Consider the following 26,571-nt stretch of genomic DNA (forward strand, 5'->3'; position numbering starts at 1 on the left):
CTGAGATCCAGTATGAGGGAGAAGTGGATACAGGAAATTAGTTTAAAGAGTATACTAAGTAGAACGTCATTATATACAGTCTACATTTTTGTTGTCTTTAAGAGAAACGGGCTGACAGGTAGGATTTTGTTTCTCCCAGTCTCTGGCCCACACTCCAGTACAGTAGGCGGCGGTAATGCACCATAACGTTGGATGCCAACTGCCGATAAACCCCACCGAAGAAGATTCCATAGGAAGGCTCCGCAGAACTCTGACAAATCAGGGGATATACGTAGACTAGTACGGTTGTCAGTACACTTTAAAGCCTGGTAAGTTTGATTCCATTGACTACTTTACTTAAAATAGCATACGTGTTCAGGTACATTTTATTTAAAAAACACTAAAATCCATGAACGCCTAATTGTTCCTTCAAGCAAATAATGTAATAATTTCTCTATTCAAAAGGGGAAACGGTAAGGTTAGATTGAAAATAAAGTAGATCATGACTTTGCGCAAAGATAGTATCTTCAAAACCCAAATATTCCGTAGCTGCACCACGGAAGCAAAGATTATCAATACGTTTCGTTTTCCTGATACATTTTGTTTCGCCAGGGTGACGATTATGTTGTACTAGCAGCAGGATTTTTTCAAAATAAGAGTCTACCTGCAGAGACATGGAAAGCTTTGACTATCCTTTTGTTTAACACTAATTTCGTACAACTGTTTTTGAAAGCATTTGCAACCACCGTGGACAAATAACCATTTTTTATATTTTATTATTTATACCAGCATTTAATTTGAAAGTTTACACAAATACTGTTATGTTAATACAGAGTGTTGCTGGCCTTTTACTCCACCCATTCCATTGGCCAAAATGCAATTGTTAAAAAAATTATTTAAAAAAAAATATGTACTTTTTATTTAACTAGGCAAGTCAGTTAAGGACAAATTCTTATTTACAGTGATGGCCTACACTATATGAATTACATACTGGTTTATAGAGAAAAAAAAAAACTTTGTGCTGATGTTCCAAGTTTTCACAATTGTTGTAAAGCCCAAGTTATGTTGTTGCTTTTGTAACCTGTGTGAAATGGCTAGGTAGTTAGTCGTGCTCGCTAGTAGTGTTTCATATCAGTGACCTCACTCCCTCAGACCTTGAAGTAGTTGTTTCCCTTGGAAGTAGTTGTTTCCCTTGCTCTGCAAGGGCCGCAGCTTTTATGGAGCGATTGGACAGGGGCGGAAACAATACTGTTACACTGACAGTAATTTCTGAAGATTAAATAATGTGATTAGAGACTAATTTAAGCAATTAAACACCTGTCCAAGATTTTAAGGTCAACCCTATTATGTTAACTAAACTCTCATTTTAATATGGTGAAGCTATTCCTGGAAGTTTTAATTGGATATTAATAGTAAAATCAGTGTAAAAGCAGGTGAGCTGGTTCTACTCTTTTTGGCCTTTTTCTGGTGCTTTGTGGCGGGAAACTGAGCGGGTCAAGAATAACATGTCAACCCTGCTACTTTATTTACGGTCAACCGTGCTACTTATTTGTCACCCCAAAAAATATTTAAGGGATTGGGAAAACTCTTTAAATTAAGTTGAACATGTGCGTTTTGACATGTTGAAATTCAGCTAAATAAACTTTTCCCCACAAAGTTGCACTACTCCTAAGGCATCTAATTGGTGGAGCTACCCCAGTATTGTGAGCATACCAATAGCTATACCAAGTGATCTTAGGTCTTCATTTTTTACACTTTTTTTACAAAACAAAAAAGACATAGCAATTGATTACAATTTAATATCTTTAGAATGAGTTATCAAAATCGCAATGTTTTGAAATGTGGGCTTTTATTTTGTAGGTTTCCATACAAAGGTGACGTCATCACTTCTGCTGTTGTCAGAATAGTAGTTTAAACAGAATAGTTACAGACAACACAGCAGCAGACAGTTGTAGTTCCATCATGGCTGACAATATGTTTTCCCTCATGAGTCTCGAAGACGAACTGAGCTGTAGCATCTGCCTATGTGCTTTCAACTGTCCGGTGACAATTCCATGTGGACACAACTTTTGCCAAGAGTGTCTCCTAGAAACATGGAAAGACAACTACAGCTGTCCACAATGCCGGACCCACTTCACCACCAAACCAGTGCTGAAGAAGAACACCGTCCTCAGCACAGTTGTGGAAACCTTCAAAATGAAGTCGAATAAAAGCGACCTCCCCAATGAGATGGGCGACTTAATCAAGTGGGATGCGGTCAAGATGGAGCCCAAAGAGATGGTTATCTTGTGTGACACCTGTATGGAAGCCAAAGCATTCAAGACCTGCCTCACCTGTATGGCGTCGTTCTGCCTTGAGCACGTGAGGCCTCATCATGAGAACCCAGTGTTTGGCGCGCATCAGCTGAATGAGCCTCTGGGCGACCTGCGAGACCGTATCTGCCCCGACCACCACAAGCTCATGGAGTTCTACTGTGTCCAACATGGCCGCTGTATCTGTGGTGTCTGTCTGCAGCAGGTGCATAAAGGCTGTACCTTCTCCAACCCTGATGAACAACGGGCACTGCAAGAGGTAAGTTTACAATACATTTTAATACACCCCATCCACAGTCAGGCATACAGTAGTGTTGTGCCAGCCCATTGCACCCATGTGGTGCATTACAATCTCTGTCTAGAGGTCTGGACCTTTTTATGAGGGAAAGGGGATAGACCAGAGCCTGTCGGTTCAAAGGGAGCAAATTAATCATAGTGCGCAGACCAAGCAAGGAGGTGGGCAGAGCCAAGCACGAGCTAGTGAGATCCTATTGGCTCGTTCTAGCATTTATTTGCATATTTCCGTTATGGAACGCCTACTCTGAAGTGTGTGTGTGTGTGTACTCTAACTCAATTCACCCTTGCACTCCTAAACAACGCAGTTTTTAAGAAACTGGCAAAAGTTAGTCTACAAAACCCAGTCCACTCTTACAGATTCTAGTTTTGTAAATGGATAAGTGAATGTTGTCCAAAATCCTTCTACCCCTGGGCTTCCTCTCATCATCATATTTGGTAGTGAGTGGAAACTAACCAGATACTTCACATTTATACATCTGGTAAAATACCTAGCATACTGTTCTGTGGGGATACCTAGTAAGTTGCTTGCACAACTGAATGCGTTCAACCAAAATGTATCTTCCGTATTTAACCCAACCCCTCTCAATCGGAGAGGTGCGGGTGGCTGCCTTGATCGATGTCCATGTCATCAGCACCCAGGAAGCAGTTGTTAGGGGTTAACTGCCTTGCTCAAGGTCAGAACGGTCAATTTTTTTTCCTCCATTCCGGCTCGGGATTCAAACCACCTTTCGGTTACTGGCCCAACGCTCTTAACCGCTAGGCTACAGGTGTAAGGTCACTGGTTCAAGCCTCACTACTGACTGTTTACCCTATTTTGCTACAGAAGTCATGTGATTGATCAAATCACTAATCCTAAAAGAAAACAAATTATCCCATCTTAAGAGTTACAAATGTTTTATTTATTTGGTTGAAGATAATATTCATTCATGTCTCATTCAGTCTGATTTGAGGGGCAAGTTGAGTCTGCTGGATGGAAAGATTGACAAGAACCAGATGGTAATCTCTCAGATGAGTGACCAGCAGAGCAAGTTGAAGGTGAGCGATCACTTTTTAAACAAAGGACTCAAGTAATTGTCTTAACTACTGTATTCAGTATATAAAGCAGTTTGAAAGCTTTGAGCACCTGGAAAAACGAAGTATTGAACACCTACAGTAAGAGCGGTGTGAGATGCTATGAGAGATATCATTTTGAGAACTCCAAATATACTTTGTGTCCACCTCCTCCAGGACTCTGCAGCCAGCAGGAAGAGAGCACTAGAGGATGACTACCGCCAAATCCGGGAGCTGCTGGACCGTGACGAGCGTGAGGCTCTGAACACCGTGGACCGCGAGCAGGAGAGCGGTCAGACCAAACTCCAGAACCTCATAAAGAAGTTCAACCAGAACATTGCGAAGCTTAGCGCAGCAAGAGATGGCGTCAACAGCCTGCTCAGTCAGACTCAGACCATGGCTTTCCTACAGGTGAGTCCAGTGTAGTGGGTTGGCTTCGGTGAACTGCTCTCACTCAGGTGAACTGCTCTCACCTTAACTGAAATCAGAAGACTTGCGTCAGCTCCGGACTTTAGCTCAGTGGGCTGACAGTCTTGAAATTACGATATTGACTATAATGCATCTTATTGTTGGTTTTTACCTTTCCTTTGGGACAGGCCTCAGTTGACATGCCGGCAGTGGCGGCCCTTGACCCCTATACCCCGAAGGTGAACCTGGACTCTAAGGCCGTGGCAGCCTGGCATGCCTACTCTGCAGTCCTGAGGGAGCATCTCACACATGTACTGAAACAGCCTGTAGAGGCCAGACTGCAGATACTCAAACCAGGTGTGTGTGTGTGTGTGTGTGTGTGTGTGTGTGTGTATAAAACATGCTTATGGGCGGCATTTGTATGATGCCTTGTGATATTTAATTCCAAAACTTTGCATGGACATGTTCGACAATGGTGATTTTTATATTGGAGAGCAATAAGGGATCAAACAATGAGTCCAATCAATCAATAATTCACAATCCAACATCTTATCCCTCAAATTGGTTACCAATCTGGTGGTTTGAGGCGTTTGCTTTCCAGATTCCAAGCATTATACTCAGGTATTCTAAGTGAAATAGTCACCACTAGCCAGCCTCCGCCCAGTACCCTGTCCTGAACTTTAGTCACTGTTACTACACGGCTACCACCCAGTACTCAACCCTGCACCTTAGAGACTGCTGCCCTATTTACAGTCATTGAACACCTGTCACTTTAATAATGATTACATACCGTTTTACCCACTTCACATGTATATACTATAAGGCCTATCCTATTTAACTACGGCTTTAAATACAATTTCTATTCAAATTGTGCATACACGCCATCATATATAGGGTACAAACCATTAAGAACCTGGTTTTTCCATGACATGGACTGACAAGGTGAATCCAGATGAAAGCTATGATCCCTTATTGATGTAACTTGTTAAATCCACTTCAATCAGTGTAGATGAAGAGGAGACATGTAAAAAAGGATGTTGAAGCCTTGAGACAATTGAGGCGTGGATTGTGTATGTGTGCCATTCAGAGGGTGAATGGGCAAGACAAAATATTTATGTTCCTTTGGTAGTAGGTGCACCAATTTTTGTGTCAAGAACTGCAATGCTGCTGGGTTTTTCACAGGCAGCAGTTTCCCATGTGTATCAAGAATGGTCCACCACCCAAAGGACATACAGCCAACTTGAAACAACAACTGTGGGAAGCATCGGCTTCAACATGGGCCAGCATCCCTGTGGAACGCGTCACACCTTGTAGAGTGGGGATGGGCATGACATAAAATCTAGCTCTAACCATAGATGTCTTTTTTTTTTCAAAAATACTGTGCTACAAAGTACCAGGCACGTCTTTCTCCGTGGCGGCAGGCAGCCTAGTGGTTAGAGCGTTGGACTTGTAACCGAAGGGTTGCAACATCGCGTCCTAGAGCTGACAAGGTAAAAATATGCCGGTCTGCCCAGGTCTGCCCATGAACAAGGCAGTTCCTAGAACGCCATTGAAAATAAGTATGTGTTCTTAACTGACTTGCCTAGTTAAATGAATAAAAATAATGCGCACTCTCCCGCCTATTCATTGGTGTGAATTGTTTGTCAATCTTTATGAAATCCCTGCTATATATCAAAAGTACTAAATGTAGGCTACTGTTAATCATTGCCCCATTAAACTAGAATGTTTGGTGTGGTCATTTCCGTTTATTCAATGTATTAATACGGCATAGCGTTCTCATTCTCGTAGTGTACAGGTTGTTTGGAGAGCTCAAAATGTCTGTTTACCATACAATAGCTACATTTCCTAATCTAATGTTTTGCTTCTAGTTAATCTAGCATTTTACCAGAGAGAGAGAGAGAGAAAAGAGGCTACACATCAGAGCGCTGTCTGTTGATAGAATGCCAGTTCGTGAATTCTCATCCGAGTGGAGAAGTGCAACTGATGCACAAAACGTGTCTGATGCCGAGCAGAAGCTACAACTAGCTCCATGACAAATCATATGCTTATCAAGCACAAATAAACGTTCTCAGAGCTGGACAAGCAGCAACAGAAATCTCGCATTACATATTTTGCCACTGTAAAGCGCAGCTGTGACTTCACCAGAGCGGAGCAGGTAAAAGCGTCTGCATGCTTCCCAACCGAAACAGTTCGGTAGAGTTCGTGCATATTATTGACGTTGTTGTTAGTTTTGGTGAGGTCTTTTTTTCGGCTCTTCGGTTACACAAAAATTGTTCTGGAGACAAGCCGAAATTCGGAGCCGAAGTCCCGCCCTTTCGTCTGATTGGTTAACAATATGGATTCTTCAATAAAGTCTTTGTCATTCAACGAGAGATGACTCGTTCATGCACGTTAGTTACATGTAAAATATATGTAAAATTACTCAAATCGTCGGCAAAAACGTCTTGAGTTATCGTAGATTAATTCTGACCATTTTGAGGAAGTGTATTGTTAATGTTGCGACAGTTCGTTTCTGGTAACAGAACAAAATAGTCAGCACATAGTGACTTCTGATTTAGCTGTACTTTAATTAATGCAAACACGTGCGTGGTATATGTGTGGTTCGTATATATACGGTCTCGCTGTTTTACCTCGCAGGGCAAAACAGAGAAGAGGGCGTCACATTCTATTGTTCTCTCTTTTATACTCTGACAGAGATGGTTCCTGCTCAATGCTGGCCTGTCAGAGGGAGGAGGAGCGTGGTTTAAACGTGCTCCTCCTGTCGTCGGCGTGCAGGCTGATCCCAGCGTCGTGACGCACTTCCTGTTGCCAGTTGTAGTTCTTGTCTTCAACAGTTGATTTACTCGTAGTTTATGTACTTAGCATTGTAACATAGCTTCCCCGGTATATTATATAAGTTATGCATACAAATAGCCAGTTCAACCCTAACAGTATACAGGCTGAGGCGTCTCAATGGACAAACCGTACTATTGACGCCTTTTTCTCGTTTTTCAAGCAAAGTATGCAGGAGTATGCGAGCACACTCGCTTGGTTAGAGTAGCCAAGTTTGGCTAGGTGCCTTAACATAGCCCATAGTTTCAGTTAATGATTCTCAAATAGCAATCTAGGAATTAGAATGTATCTGACATATTTTGTGGTTATGATAAACTATTCATGGTTGCGCACTGTTGGCATATAGATAAGTGCACACATTGTCCAGTGTGTTTTAATGATTATAATTTTTTCATTAGAGCCCTGAAATTATGCGAGTACTCTTAACAGTCGAAAAATGTCAAATGCCCATCCCTATTGTAGAGTCCGTGCCCCGACGAATTGAGGCTGTTGTGAGGGCAAAGGGGGAGTGCAACTCAATATTAGGAAGGTGTTCTTCATGTTTTGTACACGGTGTATTCATTTATATTCCGGACTCTGACATTGCTCATTTCTTAATTCCTTTTTATTGTATTGTTATAACTGCACTGTTGGAGCTAAGAAAATAAGCCTTTCACCCGCAATAACATATGCTAAATATGTGTAAATTACCAATAAAATGTGATTTCTTCCCAACAGCTGAGAGGTTTGCTCCTCCTCTGCTGCCAAACTTCTATGAAATGGGTGAGTGCCATTATACCCTCTTCTTTAGAACTACATAACTCCTGCTTGCATACAGTAACGGTTGTAACTTTCCAGAAACATATGGCTTTTTGTATGGCTAAATTGTACAGCCATAATAATTTGTGAAATAAGTAATAGACTTGTGGTGGTCACTCATAGCCTAATCACAACCTTGGGCACTGTATTTACTTTGATACAGCGTGACACTAAGTTTCATCTGGTCTTTGTTTCAGGAGGCATGCCACCACAAGGTCATCCGAGAATGCCTAGATCCCACAGCCCAGGAGCTCCCCTCAGGGCAAACCAGAAGAAGCCTCCACAAGATTCAAACCGAGAGAGAAGTAGGCTATTACAAGATGGGTCGTTGTGACCGAGAGAGAAGTAGACTATTACAAGATGGGTCGTTGTGGCCTTGTAGCCTGATAAAGATTCCCTTTTTAGTGTCTAGGTACATTTTACCAAGACACTACATAGAATACGATACACCGACTAGGTTTTTCCGGTTTCTTATCAGACCAGACAAAAACAGGACAAATACAGCTTGTTCTCATCAGTCAGAAACATCTGTGACATGAATGGTTCAAAAACCAGATAGCAGATTGTTATACTGTCAGTAAAGACTAACTGCCAATTTTACCACTCTATTTACACCTCTAAAGGGTCAACTATGACCCTCAGTTACTTTTTTGATCCTACAAGTCTCAACCATTTCTCCCTTTCAGAGTCAGACAAGAAACGAGATCACAAGGAATGGAAAGAACATAAGGCTGACAGTGAGAACTGATTTTTCAGTGTTTTTCTGTGTGTTTACTTCAATAACTGCCACGCTCAGATAACAGGTGTGCTGTGCAAGGCATGTGTCAAGTAACATCACAAGTTAAAATGTTATTTGTTTATGATCTAGTTTAACAGGCTTATGGCGGTTCAGTCTGTTCTGCAAACCTTAGTTGGAGAGAGCGCTTAAAGGGATATTTCGACATTGTCAAATAAGCCCATTTTGGCTAGATGCTCCCATAGACTTCCGGTCATTGCGCTACTACAAGTTAGGAATCAAATCAGAAACTACCTTCAAACTGTACGCAGAGACACAAATGGTATTAATGAGTTCATCGGACTCTGGGTAAGTTAAATAAGGGGCTTAATTGTCAAAAAGTCTAACTATCCCTTTAACCTACATAGTGTAACGACCCTGGGTTTATAAGCACAGATATCGACTGCCGCTCGAGCATGCTTTTGGGGCACAGTCGATAGCACGCTGGACTTCGGTCTAGAAGGTTCGAGGCCTGCTCCTTGCCTGTTTCATTACATTTAGGCAGCAGCTGACTCATACAATATTGTGTAAAATAACTGCCTTCCATCATTGGATATGAAAATATATTGTAAATTAAATTGTTTGTCTTCCATCAGAAAATTCCCAAAAGCCACCTAATGCTCCCAGAGAGTCCGCCACTCCTGTTCCACACACACCAAGGGACCACCCCAGAGGACAATCAGCAGAACCCAGACCCAGGAACAGGGAGGACCCAGGTTGCTTAGAATTATCTCTGCTCATGCAACTGAATACCATAAGTGAGCCTCCAATGACAAATTTGAATGCAATTCTGGATACTTGTCACAACTGGGGGGTAATTCTAGCAAGATGGTTTAACATATTTAGGATTCCCTGAACATATCCAGCATCTCTTAACCAGATGAGGGAGTCTGATTTCTTGGTTCCAGAACGTCTGCTTCTCGTTTAAGTAATTGTGCTAAGCGAATTGCTGATTGGTCGACCCGACAACTGGCGCGTGCGCGCAACATTCAAAAAGGGCCTCATGTCGATGACCGAAATAAACGACAGCTATGGAGTCAAGACATAGCCCAATATTTCCACATGTCCAGAACGAGAAACTATTATAACATACAATGAATATGTTCACATATTTACCAAAAATGTTATAGAGGCGCGGGTGCAAAAGCCAGAGAGGGTGCCGGGCAGATAATTGCAGACCGAGTAAATGCTTAAGTCAAGTGGCACAATTCCAATATCCTAATAGGCCTAGCTTACACACATGGGTGATTAGTAATGATGCTTTCACTTCAGAGAGCACTGTTATTGCAACCCTGGTGATATTCGTGTCACGGCTATGGCCTAAGTGAGTTGTAGTAGCCTATGTCACAATTGCAATGGTAGGCCCATTCCATAGCCTATGTAGGATGAATAATAATTTGAGTGCTTTTCAAGACAACAATGTGTTCTAAGTCGTAACGCCAATGTTTGCAAAATCTGAGCTATTTTAATTAGGCTATTTATCATTTTGCTTAGGTTTATTAATTTGAGATTAGGCTGAGATGCTTTGCTACTGTACCTGCAATTCTGTAAAAGACCTTGATTATACAGCTTGATGGGCAGGGAATGCAACAAAGCCAAAAAAAGAAATCTCTAATGCAAGGCAAATTTTTGTTACGGCTCTATGCACAGTTGCTTTGCCAAATCGTTCAGCATCACCCTCATTGTACAGGAAACTTCCAGTGGCCAAAAAATTGCTAAGTAATGCAGAGTTTGTAGGACCTATAGCAGTAAAGGCGAAACCACGTTGGATTACATTGGCTATGTACAGGTTGAGTAAGTTGACCAGATATGAATGATTGTGCGGAAAAACGATAACGTTCCAAAAGAGAATCTTCTGAATGATTTAAAGGATATAGTCAAGGTCCAATCATTTTGTTCCCTTTGTAATGCACGGCAAACAACGAAGGCTCTGATGTCAATTGGATTTTCCGCAAAGGGACAGGCCATAGCCAACGGACAACAATCGTGTTGGCGGAGAAGCCCCGTCTTTATTCACCAGGACAGGCTAAGATCAAGTTAACCTCTTAGGTAGCAGGTTTGCTTCCGAGCATTCGTTGCTATGGTTGATCAGGCTATAGGTCGAGCGCTCTTTCTGGAACCGGAAATTCGCTCAAATTCTAGTTTGACAGATCTCGCCAACTCACTAATCTGGCTTTTTGGAATACCCCTCTGGTTTATCAAAGTCACCTATGCACTCTACTAAACTAATGGCATTTTTCTTACAGGACAAGCAAGTGTTCCCCCAAGTATCACGTCTGCAGCAAAACGAAATGACCTTCTACAATGTAAGTTCACAAGTGTTACGAAACCACGTAGCAAACCGACTCCGGCTCGATCTAGGGAAGCTAGGAAGTTTGCCAGAAGATACTGACCCTACCGTTACGCTTGTTTGCACTGGGGGTCGGAACTCAATCAAAGTTACATTAAGACACCGTGGAACCGGCGTGAGATATGGGACGGAAAACATACCTCGATGCAGGAATGGGATATGCCACTGTGCTCCAAATTGTACTTTTCATCCACACTGCTCCATCGGAATCTTCTGGCAAGTCTGTAACCTCTGAGTGTGCGTTCAACATAAGTCAACAGATTTTTGTGTCTCTAGGGGAGACGGCTCATGTTGGTTATTGATGTTCATATGATGACAAGTATAACAATATACAAAAAGGATTCAAACACTCGGCAGGAAATCCCCATTGGCTTTGGATGCTGCTCTTGATCAGCTTCTAAGATTGTTACAGTAATTGCCACTCAATCACTCACACCTGTGAGCAATTACGAAACCCTTAACCCTGCCGGTACTCCTAGCACCTGGCCTGGCAGCTGCTGCCAGCAGTGGAGGGATGTCTGTAGTGGAAATAGACTGTCTGTGGTCTAACCACTTATCTACCTGTATTCCTAACACTAGCTTGAAAACAAGTACTGCATTCTGAAGGAACTTTTAGAAAAGTGTGTGCATGGGTGTGTTTGTGAGAAAGAATCTTACCTCCTGTCTCTCCCTCACCAGATGGCACCGTTCTCACCCTTGACCCCAAAACGGCCCACAAGCGCATCTCCCTCACAGAGAACATGACCATGGCCTCTGTGTCAGACGAGCCCACCCCTTACCCCGATGGCCCCGCCCGCTTCTCTGTCTGCAGCCAGGTGCTCACTTCCAAGGGCTTCTCCCGCGGCCGCCACTACTGGGAGGTCAAGATGAGCAGCAACAACTTCACCGGCATCGGCCTGGCCTACAACAGCATCGACCGGAAGGGTCCGGCTAGCCGGCTGGGGCGTAACGCCCAGTCCTGGTGCGTGGAGTGGTTCAACGTCAAGCTGTCGGCCTGGCACGCCAGCAGTGAGACTGTACTGCAGAACCCGAATCCGACACGCGTCGGCGTGCTGTTGGATTGCGAAGAGGGAACGGCCACTTTCTATAACGTTCAGGACCGAGCATACCCTTTCCATTCGTTTGTGTTCCAGTTCGCCGAGGCAGTGTACCCGGCGTTCTGGCTCTTCTCCAGCGGCTCGTCTGTTAGCCTGTGTAAGCTGCAGTCTTAAGAAGTTAACACAACACACACACACACACACACACACACACACACACACACACACACACACACACACACACACACACACACACACACACACATTGTTCTCCCTCACAAATAATTAGAATGTACAGCATCTGGGTCAATAAATGACTTAATCATACTGATATTGCGAACTTATATTGGAAATGTACCTTAAAGGTTATTATTTGGTTGTAGTCACTGACTTTAGTAATAATGCAGTGTAGGTAATATCATTTTGGACTTTGTAACTACAGCAACCTCTAAACAGGCAGCATTTGTTAATCAGTAACTAATGAAAACTAAGCACTTGCATACAGCTAAAGAAACATTTACAAATGATTATACAATATTATTGTATTGTCAAAAGCATGATGACATCCTTACTACTTTTGTTTTACTGCTGTTGTGATGTCAGCAGCATGCCGTAAATGATTTTAAGTTTACAGTTGATTTATTCCTTAATGGTTACTCTGCCATAGCGAGTTCCATTGGCTGGATAGAAGGAATTATCTGACATTGTGATCATTCATGTCTGATTCACAAATGGTTACGTGTTATAGGCAAACATGACTTACAAACAGAACTACTAAGCGGTATTTGAACCAGGCGAATGAGTTCTTTCTCCTGTTCTGCAGTCCTGGCTAAATGTCTTGATCATCCAGTTTATTTACAGATACATTTAAATGGTCTGTGGGTAGCTGTTTCCAGCCTGTTTTATCAGAGCTTATGATCTCTTGGTGTGGGTCTTGGTAGTACACAGTAATCACATGTAATATACACAAAACAACATGAATTAACATGTATGTTATCTACTGTATATGAACAGTACCACACCGTTCAGAAGGCCATGTACTGGCACACCTATGCGATGCTTTTGCTGGTGTCAGGCATTCCGCATTAGGGAATGTCATATCCAATAACACCACTGGATATAGAGAAGCAATGAATAGAACAGAAAAGCATCCACAATATGCTTGATACCCCCAAAGGAAAAGTGGGTATCATTCACATTTTTCTTGATCTAATACATTTTCGCTACAGTGTTTCACACAGAGCCTTTAAGTGAAGGGTGGTGCAGCGTGAGAATGTGCTGAAAGCGCTTCCTGACACTGCTACTACAGGCTTGATAAAACCTACCCTGGTTGCCAGATCTGCATTTGGTTTAGAATTACAGTGAACAAGGCAGAGGATTTGGTTGATCTGGCAACCAGGCTAGATAGACCCAGCCTGGCCCATAAGAACAAGCAGAGGTCATTTAGACCCTGTGAACAGGAATTTTTCCAACTCTGGGTTTTGTAAATAGTGATGATTTAGGGCTGGCGTTTTGCCTGTCCATGTGACCAGACAAAGGAAAAACTCTGGGCCCAAGTTATAGCTAATGTAGCTATAGCCCATACCTAGGGCCTTCTCATGTCCTAGAAGGGTACATATGTCTGTTGGTGTTAGTTTGGACATCGGTATCTGTGGTTGTCACATTGTCTGTGACGTGACTGCATGCTTCTCATAAAGTCTCTATTGTTGATTGGATCTTTTCCATTTATGGATATACAGCCATCGCTACGATCGGAGAGCAAGTTGAGAATAGCACGTGATAGATTTGTTTTGCTTTGCAAAGCCCCATGCCAAATGAATAGTTGGTGTAATTGCCTTCTCCCTCTATAGAAACACTAGTTTTCCTGATTTAACAGATTTCTACTGTTAGTGGAATGAAGGCAAGCTGATATTTAAGGCAAAGATGAATTCATTTGCTAGATTTAAGCCATTATTGCCACTTGCTTTTTTAAGAGATCTCGAAAGGTTTGGACAAAGTTTGAACGACTCGCGTACACAACGCCAGATAAAGCGCAAAGATCAGAGGGCCATAGTCATGGTCCTTGTGTGTTTTAGCATGTTATCCTCTCTGTCCATTCCTTCCGTCTAATTAGCATGGTTCTTAATTAATGTGCTAATGGTGTAATTCATGCTGGTTTGGTTTACTGACCTTCAGTTTGATTGGGTCTTGTGTTTAAGTGAAACCAAGATATTTGAACTTGTTGATTGTGTTTTAAAGGGTAAGGTATTGATTCTGTTTGTGTATAAGGGGTTTCATCTTGTTAAAGACAACTTGACAATGTCCCCTCATCACAAGCTATCTGTGCTAATATATATTCCTCCAAAAATGTATCACATACAAATACATATAGTTACTAAAGAGTGAGGTGTTTGTGGCTTATTTGTTCCTCATATCTACACACACACATATATATATATATATATATACATACATACATACATACATACATACATACATACATACATACATACATACATACACACACTGCATTTGGTAATCATATTACTTCAAACTGCTCAGGAATAGACTTATTGCAAGTGCACGGGAAGGAAAAGTACTGATATTGCTTTCATATTATATACTTGCAAAACGAACAATGAAATAATATGTACTTATTAGAAAACAATGAAATTCATAATACATATGAAAATATTTATTATGGGTGTTTTCAAATTCTAATTTACATTGCTTATAACATTCAGCGAAATTTTCCATTTCAACATCTGTAGTAGCAAATTCAGTAAAGCCAATTATTTTCATATTTGTCTCTTTCATGTTTGTCTCTGTTTTTAATTGCTTTAAAGTGATTCTTTGCTTACAATAGTCTTATTTTATCCATCTATTCTTTTTAAATGGGCACGAAGAAGATGGTAAATTTCGTACGATTAGATGGAGACAAAATGGAGTCATATGCGTTCCATTCCATTACATCAGTAAAGTGCTGTTATGACTAACTGGTTTCTTTGACACTATCCACAGCAATCTTGTGCATTTATGTACAGTGGTTTGACTGCAAAAACTACACATGTAGCTAAATATATTTCCAAATATACTGTTCCTCATGGTACGCTGTACATTTTACTCAAAACTTTACAGGAAAATGTATCAGCTATAGACTATCACACGGTCTCCTTCCATCGTTAAGTGTAGACAATGACGTGTACATAAACTACCAAGACTAAAATTATCCATTACCATTCAATATCTGAAGACAATCTAGTTGAGAACAATCAGTGGCATACAGTACATGCTCTTCTCCAGCAATGCAATTACATTTCTATAAAACCTTACAGCCAATGGATTACCACAGTATGAGTCATAATACCCATAACACCTAGCGGTCAAATCCCATAGGAGATTTTAGAAACACTTAAAATAAGGGCTGTGTTTCATGTAGACTTACCCTGGTGTGATGTTTTGATAACCATGTAAATCTCTAGGAAAAGGTGACCTTTATAAATATATTTGCCTGTATTTACCCCCCAAAATGAAATGTTAATTAGCTGTTAATGTGGCTATAATAAAGAACTGCAAATGCCATGATCTGGACGAGACTGTCGAATTGAAGGAAAGGTAAGAATCTCTGGATTCATTTATCTAATGTTAGTTAAATGTAGTAATGAGTAAATTGGAAGAATATATTTAAATTGACAGTTCTGTGAACCGTCTTGTGCAAGTTTTAACACAATACCTGTTAGCAAAGGTGTCAGCTAGAGCTTGCAGGGATTTGTAGTTTTGCATGTCTACTTTCCCAGGGACATGAAACAAGCTAAAGTTATACCTCTGTATAAGAAGGGGATAAAGTCTGACCCTGGGAATTATAGGCCTGTATCTATCCTCTGTAACATCAAAGATCCTGGAGAGAATTGTACATGAGCAAATGTATGAATATGTTAACAAACATGGTCTAATGTATGATTTTCATTTGGGTTTTAGAAAAACATACTCCACTGATTAATGTGTACTTTACTTGACTGACTTCATCAGGAAAGAGATTGATGAGGGAAATCTGTGTGAAATGGTACTGCTTGACCTACAGAAGGCCTTTGATACAGTTAACCACTGTCTCCTCATCTCCAAACTGGAGGCACTGGGGTTAAGCAGTATCCCTCTACGCTAGGTAAAGTCCTATTTATCAGGAAGAGAGCAAGTAGTAGAGGTTAATGGTTCACTGTCTCGGGCAAAACCAATGAGTTGTGGCGTTCCGCAGGGGAGCGTGCTTGGGCCTCTGCTGTTTTCATTGTATATTAATGACATGAAAGATGCTTGTTCTTGCCGTCTTTTTCTTTATGCGGATGACTACACTTCTGGTGTCTCACAAAAGTAAAACTGTTGGAGAGCATACTTAGCACAGAGCTTACTAACATTAGCAAATGGCTTGGAGATAATAAGCTATATCTGCACTTAGGGAAAACTGAAGCAATTCTTTTTGGATCCAGACCTAAATTGTTTAGGTCGTCTGAAATCAGAGTGGAGTTAGGGGGTGAGGTGCTGACTACTAAAACCTCTGTTAGCTACTTGGGATGTATCCTTGAATGGAAGCTTGGGAGGTGTGAGCATGGCCAATAAGGTGCTAGGGAAGGTTAATGCCAGGACTAAGTTTTTGGCTAGAAAGTCCAAGCTGCTTGATAAGGACTCCATGAAAGTGCTAGCTACTGCCCTCATTCAATGCCATTTTGACTATGCTAGTACTTCCTGGTTTGGGGGCTTATCTAAACTTATGAAGGGGAAGCTCCAGATAGCCCAGAATAAGTTGATCAGGGTAGTATTGAAGGTGAGTCCACGTACTCACATAGGCAGGAGCTGCTTTCAGGAACTAAACTAGCTGCCTGTTGAGGCTAGGGTGTCCCAGATTAGACTAGGTTTGGTTTACAGGAGTATTTATGGTCCTGCGCCCAGATATCTAAGTGATTACTTTCCTCGTGTTAGGGATGCACACAATCACAGCACCAGATCAGGTGTTGCTGATGTGTGCTTATACAGGTTCAGGAGTAATGCTGGGAAAGGTACTTTCTTGTATACGGGAGCCTCAGAATGGAATGAGTTGCCTCTGCCTATAAAAACAACGTCCTCTCTGGACAGCTTTAAAAAAAATGTTTCATGTCCTCTGTGCCCATATGAATAACCCCTATGATGTAACTGGAATGAGATAGATGTTCTTCTATGTTTTTGTTTTATTATTTCACTGCCATACTGTGTTGGATCTTGTCTAGCCATCTTGTTTCAGGAGGACCACAATGGAAATAAGTCCCAGACTTTGTGTGTTATCCTCGATGATTTTATTCATGTGCATGTACGGCTTTTAAGTTTTGTGTGCTTGTTTTTTAAAATGGTCAAATTAATAAACTAAACTACTTTGATGCTAATTAACATTTTTGAATCTGAGAGTAAATGGAGCTGAATATATTGATAAGTCACCTTGTCCGAGAGAGATTTACATGATTATCAAAACGTCACGCCAGGGTTAGCCTACAGGAAACACAGCCCTTAAGTGTTTTTAAAATAGGAAAAATGAATGGTGGAAAAACGATTGGAACCATTTCCCTGTTTGACCACTAGGTTTGATGGGTATTATGACGCCTCCAGTGTGGGGCTCTATACCCCTTAAACTCAACTGCAGTTTTTTCATTGTTCCCCTCTAATCGGGGACTGATTTAGACCTGGGACACCAGGTGTGTGCAATTCATTATCAGGTAGAACAGAAAACCAGCAGGCTCCGGACCTCGTAGGGTAAGAGTTGAACACCCCTGACCTATACTGTTTGAAATAACACTTCTGTCCACAGTTAAGATGCTCAGACCTGTTTCTAGAACATTCAGATTTGTTGTAAACACAGTAGAAGCGCAGATACACATAAAATGGGTGTCCTCAAGCAACGAGACATTACCCAACGGCTTAACACACACAAAGGGAATGTAAGCACTTGTATATCACAAGCATTGGCATTATATTGATAACTATGGACCTCTGAAGCTTTAGATGAACATTGACAATCCTCCCGTTATACAGTTGATGCCAATAGTTGGCTCTGGCTTAATCTCTTAAGCGCCGAGACTTTTAGGAGACGTTCCAGGTCATGTTTTTGCAGTCACGCTGCACAGATGATTAGGAGTGCTGATCTAGGATCACTTTTCCCTTATAGATCACAATGAATAAGATTATGTGGATGGGGGGGCTGGTAACCTGGTGGAACCAATCTGATTGCTGTGTTAACCATTCTGTTCTACTGCACGTGATTTGAAATAGAATGGCGAACGCAGTGATCGGACTGGTTCCACAAGCCTAGGGACCTGCAGAAGTGCTTAGGGACAGGTGCGCAGTGTGACTGCATAACAGACAACCTGGAACGCCACCTATAACTTTATATTATGGCTGTAACAAACCTTCTGATATCTCAACTTTGACCCTTGACCTCACTAAAATGACAAAACAGCATGACATTATTCCTGAAAGGTGACGGAGATTCAGAAAAACCCAATCACAGATCATTAAAACATTCAGTGGTAATAAACATTACGACAGTCGACACACCATAGAAATAGAATGGCTAGATGCTAATCTATTTCTATGTGACAGACAGTGTCACCTAGCGGTTTGTCTAGTGCTAAGCAGCACGAAGACAAAGCGTTTGAAATAAACAATCTTTCCATAGTAGACAACATCAACAAAATAGATACGGACAGAGTAATATCATAACCATACTTATGAACACTTTGAGCAGTCGGTTTTGAGGGACAATTCTAACTACGTCCTACGGCGTAATTCCTACAGTGCAACAACGAAGTGCCCAACACAAAAAGAGGTCTAATCAAGAAAAGGAAAAAATATTGCAAGAAAAAGTAGGTGTACGTTAAGACTGAGTGGATTATTGTGGTAGACATTTTGTCTCCCAAAATTACAAGGCCGAAATGATGAAAACCTGTGAATAAATCCTTCATAAGCAACGGATATTTCACTAGGAATGGATAACTAGGAGTCCTAATAAACTGATTTTAAGAAATATAGTCAAGTAACAGTTTCTTAAGACTTATTAACCACTAACTAGTGTCTGTACAATACAGCACATTGGGGATTTGGCCAACATGGCAATAACAGTGCATCATCATGAAATAAACAAAACAAACGTCCAGTGATTGACTTACTAATATAAATATATATTCTATCATAGGAGTCGGAGTGTCGAGGTCAATGCTTCCTCCTGAGTCAGGGACACACGGGGTCCATGTTGGGAAACACTGCCAAACTATTAAAACTATAGAACAAGGGATCAGTGCAAATATACAGCCCATCCTCCACTGAAACATCTCCTTCCTTCCTTTACCCTGAGGCGGGAATATGCCTGAGCTCTGGCTTATATCATCATCTGGGGAGTGTGCAAGCGTGGCATTATGTCATCAGCATTTACTACAACGAACAAAGGAGGGGGATGGACGAAACATTGGGGTGGTGGAACTTGGGGGCTCAGGCACGAGCAGAGGCGGGACCTGCTGGCTTGGGAGAGTCATGGGGGGCAGAGCTCTCAGCCTCGGAGGTGCTGGATTCGTCGTCGTCGTCCGTCTGCTCGGCGCTGTGGTAGAGCATGAAGGCTTGGGTCTTGTGGGTGATGGTGATGGTGCACGGGCCCTGGGCCCACGGCTCCCCGTCCACCTGCATGGGCATCCGGGATGTCTTCAGCACCAGCTACAGAGAGATAGGAAGGGAGAGGTGGTAAGAGAGATGGGCGGAGAAAAGCAAAGGAAAGAGAAGGTTAATTAAAAAAAATACTTTGGAAGAGCTGAACAGTGATGAGCAAAGTAAAAGCATATTTTAAGTACATTGACATTCACTGTACATGAACTAACCACTTTTAAAGACAAAACTAGCAAATTACCCCGTTACTAATAAAAGATGGCCATTCAAACTGATACTGTATCTAGTCAGCTAAGGTCAAAATGACAGAAACAGGAAGGAAACACAGAATACACCGGACACAAATGTGTCCAGTACACCACAGCTGTCCTCTCACACTGTGGAGATAAAACAGCGAGCAGTGGTGATGGTGCTGTAACCTCACCCTGACTGTGTGGGCCTGGCCCAGCCGCACCGGGTTGGCCATCTTGACTTGGATCTGAGCACAGTGGAAGGAGCCAAACACACCGACCACCTCCAGCAGCCCGTCATCCAGCCTGGGAGAGAGGACAGGAGGGAAAAAAACACTTAGAAAATGACACCTTAGAAAAGCTTTATAGAGCATTCATAAAGGTTTCATAAGGCCTAGATATATGCTTCACAAATCACCCTTTAGATCACATGACATTAGCTTATGAATGATTTCTGAAGCATCTCTAAAGGTCTAATATAGAGTATATGAAGGCTTCATAAGAAAGGACAAAGTGATCTTGAGTTATGCTTTCAGTGATAATACACAAACAACTTTTCAATGGACATAGTCCGTCTGATGGTAGGGCTTTCGAAAGCCTTTACTGTCTCCATTTCTGTATTGTCTAAAGTCCTGTGTGAGCCGGTGGTGCTCACCGCGTAGGGGGGTAGGGCTCGTCTCCCATGCCCTCCCACAGACGACAGCCTCCGCCCCAGTATCCGATGTTACACACAATGATGCCCTCCAGACTGGGCAGGGCCACTCTCTCTCCATCCAACTCCAACTGTATGAGCACACACACAATATTACTAAATTATATGAGTATCAGCTAGTTCAAGGAGGCATCCAGGGATTATACAATGCACAAAGAATGCTTGAGTTCATTTTAAGTTTGTGACATTTACCAAGGCAACGGAACATTCTATTAAATTCTTCCAGAGGCATAGAGGTGAAAGAGTGCACAATAGACACGAGAGTCGTTCCCTGAGGACACTGTGTCTGCCTGTGTGTTGTTTGTGTGTGTCTTTGTGCACACCTTACCTCAATTCTCTTATCCAGGTCTTTGCATTCTTGAACTAAGCAATCTTTGGTGCCATACATGAAATATACAGCCTAGAAGGAAAGGCAACAGTTTGACTGTTATAAAGGGGAAAGTAATATGGACAAAGGACACGTGTTATCAAAAGCAGGTCATGTTTGAACGAATTCAAATATTTATTACATTTTCACCCAAATAACCACTCCGAGACTATTCTGAATCAGCCATTTATAGAACAACTAAGCACATAATTAATATTCAGTAAGTAAAAGCGTTTCCAAATGTATTTGACTAAGAGAGAAAAGTAGCATTAAAGAATTTTTTCCAAATTGATGTGTCGACCATTACACTCAAGCAACCACCCTGTATATTTCCTCTCATACTGTATGTAAATTCAACCGCGTGACGACATTTGCATATGTTTGTTTATATTTTCAGATGTGTCTTTGGCCGACTGACCTTGTTGATGATGCGGCTGGAGAAGAAGGAGGGGGTCTTCTCACGGTGGGTGTGGAAGTTGAGAGCCATCAGGGCATCCGGGCCCACTGAGAAATAGTTATTCATGGACAGGACCTGATGAGAATAGTACACACGAGTTAGGAGGTCCTTTGGTGAGCAAATCAAGGGTATAAACAGCGAATAATCAATCACGTAGGCTCTTCCAGTAAGCAGGATTATTAAGTTAACCAGCTAACGTTGATAAACAACTATATAACTTGTTTTTCTGGTTCATTAAAAACGCTGAATTTGTATATTGGTTGTTGTTTGTCGAGTCAATTATATCTTGTCAATTTAAAGTCCTTTTTCATAAAAATACGTTATTTCAAGCAATTTTGGACAGTTAGCTGGCTTACTCATTGATACAGCTTTCTGGAACAGCCCCATGATCGCAATGGATCACTTGGTTGCAGCATGGTTCTGGCAGTGGCAACACCAGAGTTATAGGAGCGATTCCTGTATGGGCCACACACTGAATATAGTATGTGTTGCTGAATTATATCAAAATGCCAGGCAAATGGACAAGATCAAAAGAGGCTAGCTAGAGAGGGTGAAATGCAACTCACCTTTGGCTTACGAAAGTAGAGCCCCTTTGAGGCTACCTGAACTTTCCACCTGTTAGGACATGTGGAGATAAAAATGTCATACTGGATCATTTACAACTATGTTACAACACAAATGGAACTAGGGATATTGAGCTATGCAGCGTTAGCACAGAAGGCTACGTTACATGAGCTTCGTAGCATTAGCTCTGCAGGCTACATGACTTCAGCTTCATAGCATTAGCACAGCAGGCTACATTACTTGAGCTTCGTAGCGTTAGCACAGCAGGCTACATTACTTCCTCTGGCTCTCCACTGACCTGTCCATCTTGACCACCTCTGCTTCGAGGATGTTCCGGAGCACCTGCTCCACAGGGATCTCCCCGGCGTAGCCAGACCCCCAGCCCAGGGAGTTGGACAGGTCGTTCCCCGTACCCAGGGGCAGGATCATCACCCTGGGGATGAACTGATCTTGGCCCTGGAGACCAATACACACATGTGAAACAGACATCACGGTGCTGCTAACATATCTTCATCCGCTGTCCCTGTCCCCATACCGGGATCAAACCAGTGATCCTATTTCGCCTCTATGGCCTATTTATTGCCTTACCTCCCAACTCTTCTACATTTGCACACGCTGTACATAGATTTTTCTATTGTGTTATTGACTGTACGTTTGTTTGTGTAACTCTGTGTTGTTGTTTTTGTCACACTGCTTTGCTTTATCTTGGCCAGGTCGCAGTTGTAAATGAAAACTTGTTCTCAACTGGCCTACCTGGTTAAATAAAGGTAAATAAAAATAAAAAAATGAAATCCTCTGCTCACAAACACACGTGACCGCCCTCCTTCAAAACGTACCAACCGTTTGAGCTATCAAACAATATCTAATGCGATAGCTCCATCGGAAACATTTCAAGCATCTACAGTCTTATTCAATAATAACCAACAACAACAGTAGGTACAGCAACGTTAGTTGCAACAGCAGTTACGACAGTCTGGCATAGAGCTGCACGACTCTCATCTGCTCCTGCCACTGTCATGTTACACACACACACACACACACACACACACACACACACACACACACACACACACACACACACACACACACACACAGCTTTACCTTGAGCTTCATGGTGTCGATGGCATCCAGCACCCAGCCCACGGTTCCGTCCCCCCCACACACCAGCACCCTAACACTGCCTGGAGGCAGCAAGGTGCACAGCTGCAGGGCCTTGGAGGGAGGCAGCTCCGACAGGTCAAACACCTGAGAGAGGAGGGGAGGAGAGAGGAAAGGAGAGGAGAGAGGAAAGGAGAGGAGGAGAGAGGAAAGGAGACAGGAAAGGAGAGGAGGAGAGGAGAGAGGAAAGGAGAGGAGGAGAGGATAGCAGACAGAAAAGGGATGATATGGGAGGAAACAAAGGGGAAACGGTGGACGGGAGGGAGATGTTTATGCATCCCACCATCACCGCCTCCACAATCACTTTAACTCGAAAGATTGCCTACTGTGCACCAGTTCAATTTGACCTAGACATCTTAATAATTCCATAATATGCTCCTACAGGATGCTACATAGAGGACTGACTGACCTGGACAGGGTTGAGGATGGTGCGGAACTCTCCAAGCAGAGCCTCCCCCATGTTGTTCCCACTGCGAGTGTTGGCCAGGACCAGCACTGGAGTCCAGCTGCTCCCGCAGGCAGACGCCAGCTAGACACACAGTTAAATTTGTTTAATTTAACATTTATTTAACTAGGCAAGTCAGTTAAGAACAAATTCTTATTTACAATGACGGCCTATCGGGGAACAGTGGGTTAACTGGCTTGTTCAGGGGCAGAACGACAGATTTTTACATTGTCAGCTCAGGGATTCGATCCAGCAACCTTTCAGTTAAAATTAAAGTAAACGAAACCTGTTTCAAGCTACAGCCCAGTCTTCTAACCTGACTCAAGAGGGACTGGTAGTCGCTAGTAATGCAACCAACCAGTTGGTCCCGATCCACCATTTGGAACACCCTAACCCCAGACACTGACCCCTCCCTGCGTGTGACCTCTGACCTTGCTGTACTCATCAGGATGCCTGCGGCGGAGCTTGTTGACATGGTGAAGGTAGTGAGGGGGGATGATGAGGCTGCGGAACTCGCCCAGCTCACAGCGCTTCCCGTCCGACAGGCTGGCCTTGCAATCGTCGTGCACCATGGTCTGACACCACACACACCTGCCAAGGGACAAACACACACCCATCAGTGGGTCAAGCACAATTTATGTGGAGCTCACGGTAATGTCAAGGCAAAAGGTGGACAGAGAGCTGAATTGTACTGAAAGGAAAGGCTACGTGAAAGGAAAGGGACATGATATTAATTATTGTCAATTTGCAAATAAGGCAATTTCAGCTTCCACGTGATTGAAACATTACAAATAGCACCCTCTCCATCTTTCGTGCCAAAACCAGATATAAAAGTTAACGCCTTCGCATCCCGCTGGGCTTCACTTTGATTAATGTGGCAGACAGAAACTCACACACAAATGACAGCCGAGAAGCAAAATAACATTACCTAAAGTCACACAGCTTCGGTTGGTTCCCACATTGCTCCTTGCAGACCGCACAGACACTGCAGAGAGGGACGTTTCCTCGGACCCAGCGGTGCTCTAGTGTCCCATCCGTTTGGGACGGAGCCATAATCTCTTTGCACACAAGGCTCCGGTCGGCCAGACGCAGGCATGTCTCGTCGGCGCACACTCCACAGCAGTCGCAGAACGCCCCTTGTAGAATGTGTTGTTGGCATACACAGCAGTAGGTGGGCTTGTTGAACAGGTCGGTACAGTGCCAACCGTGCTTGCTCTTGCGGAAGAAGTCTTTCATGTGTATTTTCCGTTTGGAGCGTTGGACACTGCACCACAATGTAATGATCACGGGCACTACGACAGCGAGAGAGGTCCAAAACAGGAGTGTCCACTCTTCTCGTGACGATTGGTCACGGTTTCCCTCGTCCCCCTCCATAGACATTCGAGGAAGAGTGGTTGGTATTAACGCAAATAAACTAATCAAATCATAGACTATCACGAGAATTCACCAATATAAACATTGTGCGCAAGGCGCGCGCATCACGATGTCCATGCAATAGCTACGAGAAAATGACAACCTTCTCGTGTTGCGAAATAAAGCACAAATCAAGGCTCGAGCGAGATTGTAAACAATGACTGCCGTGATTTTTGTTGTTGTTGCAAAAGACGTTGCTAGACGACGACCACCAAAATGTTAAATATTAGCTTAGTGTTGTTGTTATCAGAGGCTATGCTAGATATAGTTACTGGGCACCTGATGTGCTCCTCACCTCTCCAGCAATGACTACATTAGAAGCTGATAATCCATCGTCTGTAAAAAATAAAATAAACATCCGAAACGCATGCACAGGCATTTATAATATTAAAGGTTGCATTGACGTGACAGCTTTATTACTATATCAATAACACGACTAAACAATAGATTCATCGATTAAACATATGTCCCATTGCAAACAGTGGCCTTCCCACCTAATGGCAGTGTTCAAGCGCGTCAAAACCGTGTTGTATCATGGGTACATTTTGACTGACTGATCTGCAAATAATATTGAGCAGTTATTTACATAGAGATAGATATAGGACTCTTCTTTGTATCTGTGCCATTGTAGAGTCTGTGACAACATGGGCAGCGCCATTGCGGCTATCTCCATTTTGAAGTAGTCCATTTTCTTCTTCCCGATTGGCTGATCCCTCCCGATGACCCGGTTGGACATGACTCCAAAGGGGTCACCAGGAGGGATGAGCCAATAAAGTCCCACCCAGTTGACTACATTAAAATGGTGGAAGCCCTCAATGGCGCTGCCCATGCTAATTGCCTTTTGGCCACTAGAGGTCTCTATCATTCTCTATGGTAATTTACGATGCAATGTGATTTGTAGATCAGTCAGTTTCGAGTCGTCTTTAAAGCGGGCTGCAATGTCGAAAGCCCCGATTAGTAACAGTGTCGTCCGTTTTAATTGGCCAGTATGCTAACGTAAACCATGACGTACGTTTTTACGTAGTGCTCAGCTGACTCTGGCAACTGAATAACATATCAAAAACAGTTTGTTGAGGGGAAAGATTTAGAGCTTTTCGTTCAGTATATTAAAATAGTATTAATAACATTTGCCTCAAAGGCATCATGACACATCTACATAACATATTTATATTATAAACGCAGACAGAGCTTCACATTCACTGATTAGGCCTATAGGAAGTTACCCGTCATTTCTTAAATCTTATATTTAGGGAAAGCAGACACGTTATTTGGGAATTTCTACATGATGATAGAAAGAAGTTGAACAATAACTGTATTACATTACATTTTTCTGGAATGACTTAAAAACTAGCTAAGCTGTCAAACAATCTTGCAATCCAAACAGTGATAAGGCCAAAACACTATTTTCACGGCACTTCGATACTGTAGCAGGTTTGGATAATTTACTAAGGAGGTTAGGATACTGAGGTTAAGGTTGAGAAAGGGTTATGGTTAGCGAAAATGCTATCCTAACCTGCTACGGAAATCACTTTGTATTGAAGTGCCGTAAAAAAAAGTGTGGCCCAAGGCCGATAAGGCACATGGCCTAGTTTCCGGGAAACCAAGGACAAAACAGAAAACAGCCTTTAAAAACCACTGCCTTGCGAAAAACACATCCATTAATCCTTGACAAGTTATCTATGTATAAAATGAGTTTTGCGCGCCATCTAGTGGATAGAATCAGCATTGCATATTTGA

At 42.5% G+C, this 26,571-nt stretch overlaps 2 protein-coding genes across 8 annotated transcripts; one reads left to right on the forward strand and one right to left on the reverse strand.

Annotated features, from left to right (window-relative positions):
• The first annotated feature begins 175 nt into the window (after positions 1–175).
• On the forward strand, positions 176–14,618 carry LOC106564896 (E3 ubiquitin/ISG15 ligase TRIM25). 7 transcript variants are annotated; one of them, XM_014131389.3, is made up of 11 exons: positions 176–308; positions 1,840–2,550; positions 3,528–3,623; positions 3,816–4,049; positions 4,235–4,403; positions 7,596–7,640; positions 7,877–7,981; positions 8,363–8,413; positions 9,048–9,167; positions 10,698–10,757; positions 11,480–14,618. In XM_014131389.3, exons 2-11 carry the CDS (start codon positions 1,942–1,944, stop codon positions 12,010–12,012), a joined length of 2,022 nt encoding a protein of 673 aa, XP_013986864.1. In that variant the 5' UTR covers positions 176–308; positions 1,840–1,941; the 3' UTR covers positions 12,013–14,618. The 7 variants fall into 7 exon arrangements, with proteins under 7 accessions (XP_013986864.1, XP_013986861.1, XP_013986863.1 ...); XM_014131386.3 differs by having other exon boundaries at positions 177–308; positions 7,874–7,981; positions 9,048–9,209; XM_014131388.3 differs by having other exon boundaries at positions 177–308; positions 7,874–7,981.
• On the reverse strand, positions 14,498–25,457 carry LOC106564895 (diacylglycerol kinase epsilon). The gene is made up of 11 exons (XM_014131385.3): positions 24,350–25,457; positions 23,853–24,012; positions 23,386–23,505; positions 22,920–23,063; positions 22,117–22,274; positions 21,821–21,869; positions 21,216–21,329; positions 20,759–20,830; positions 20,374–20,501; positions 19,913–20,024; positions 14,498–19,539 (listed from the first exon to the last, which is right to left on the reverse strand). The coding sequence occupies exons 1-11, from the start codon at positions 24,799–24,801 to the stop codon at positions 19,321–19,323; spliced, it is 1,728 nt and encodes a 575-aa protein (XP_013986860.1). The 5' UTR covers positions 24,802–25,457; the 3' UTR covers positions 14,498–19,320.
• Between the last annotated feature and the right edge of the window lie 1,114 nt (positions 25,458–26,571).

Source organism: Salmo salar, chromosome 12 (genome assembly GCF_965601325.2).
Source record: "Salmo salar chromosome 12, fSalSal1, whole genome shotgun sequence".
NCBI lineage: Eukaryota > Metazoa > Chordata > Actinopteri > Salmoniformes > Salmonidae > Salmo > Salmo salar.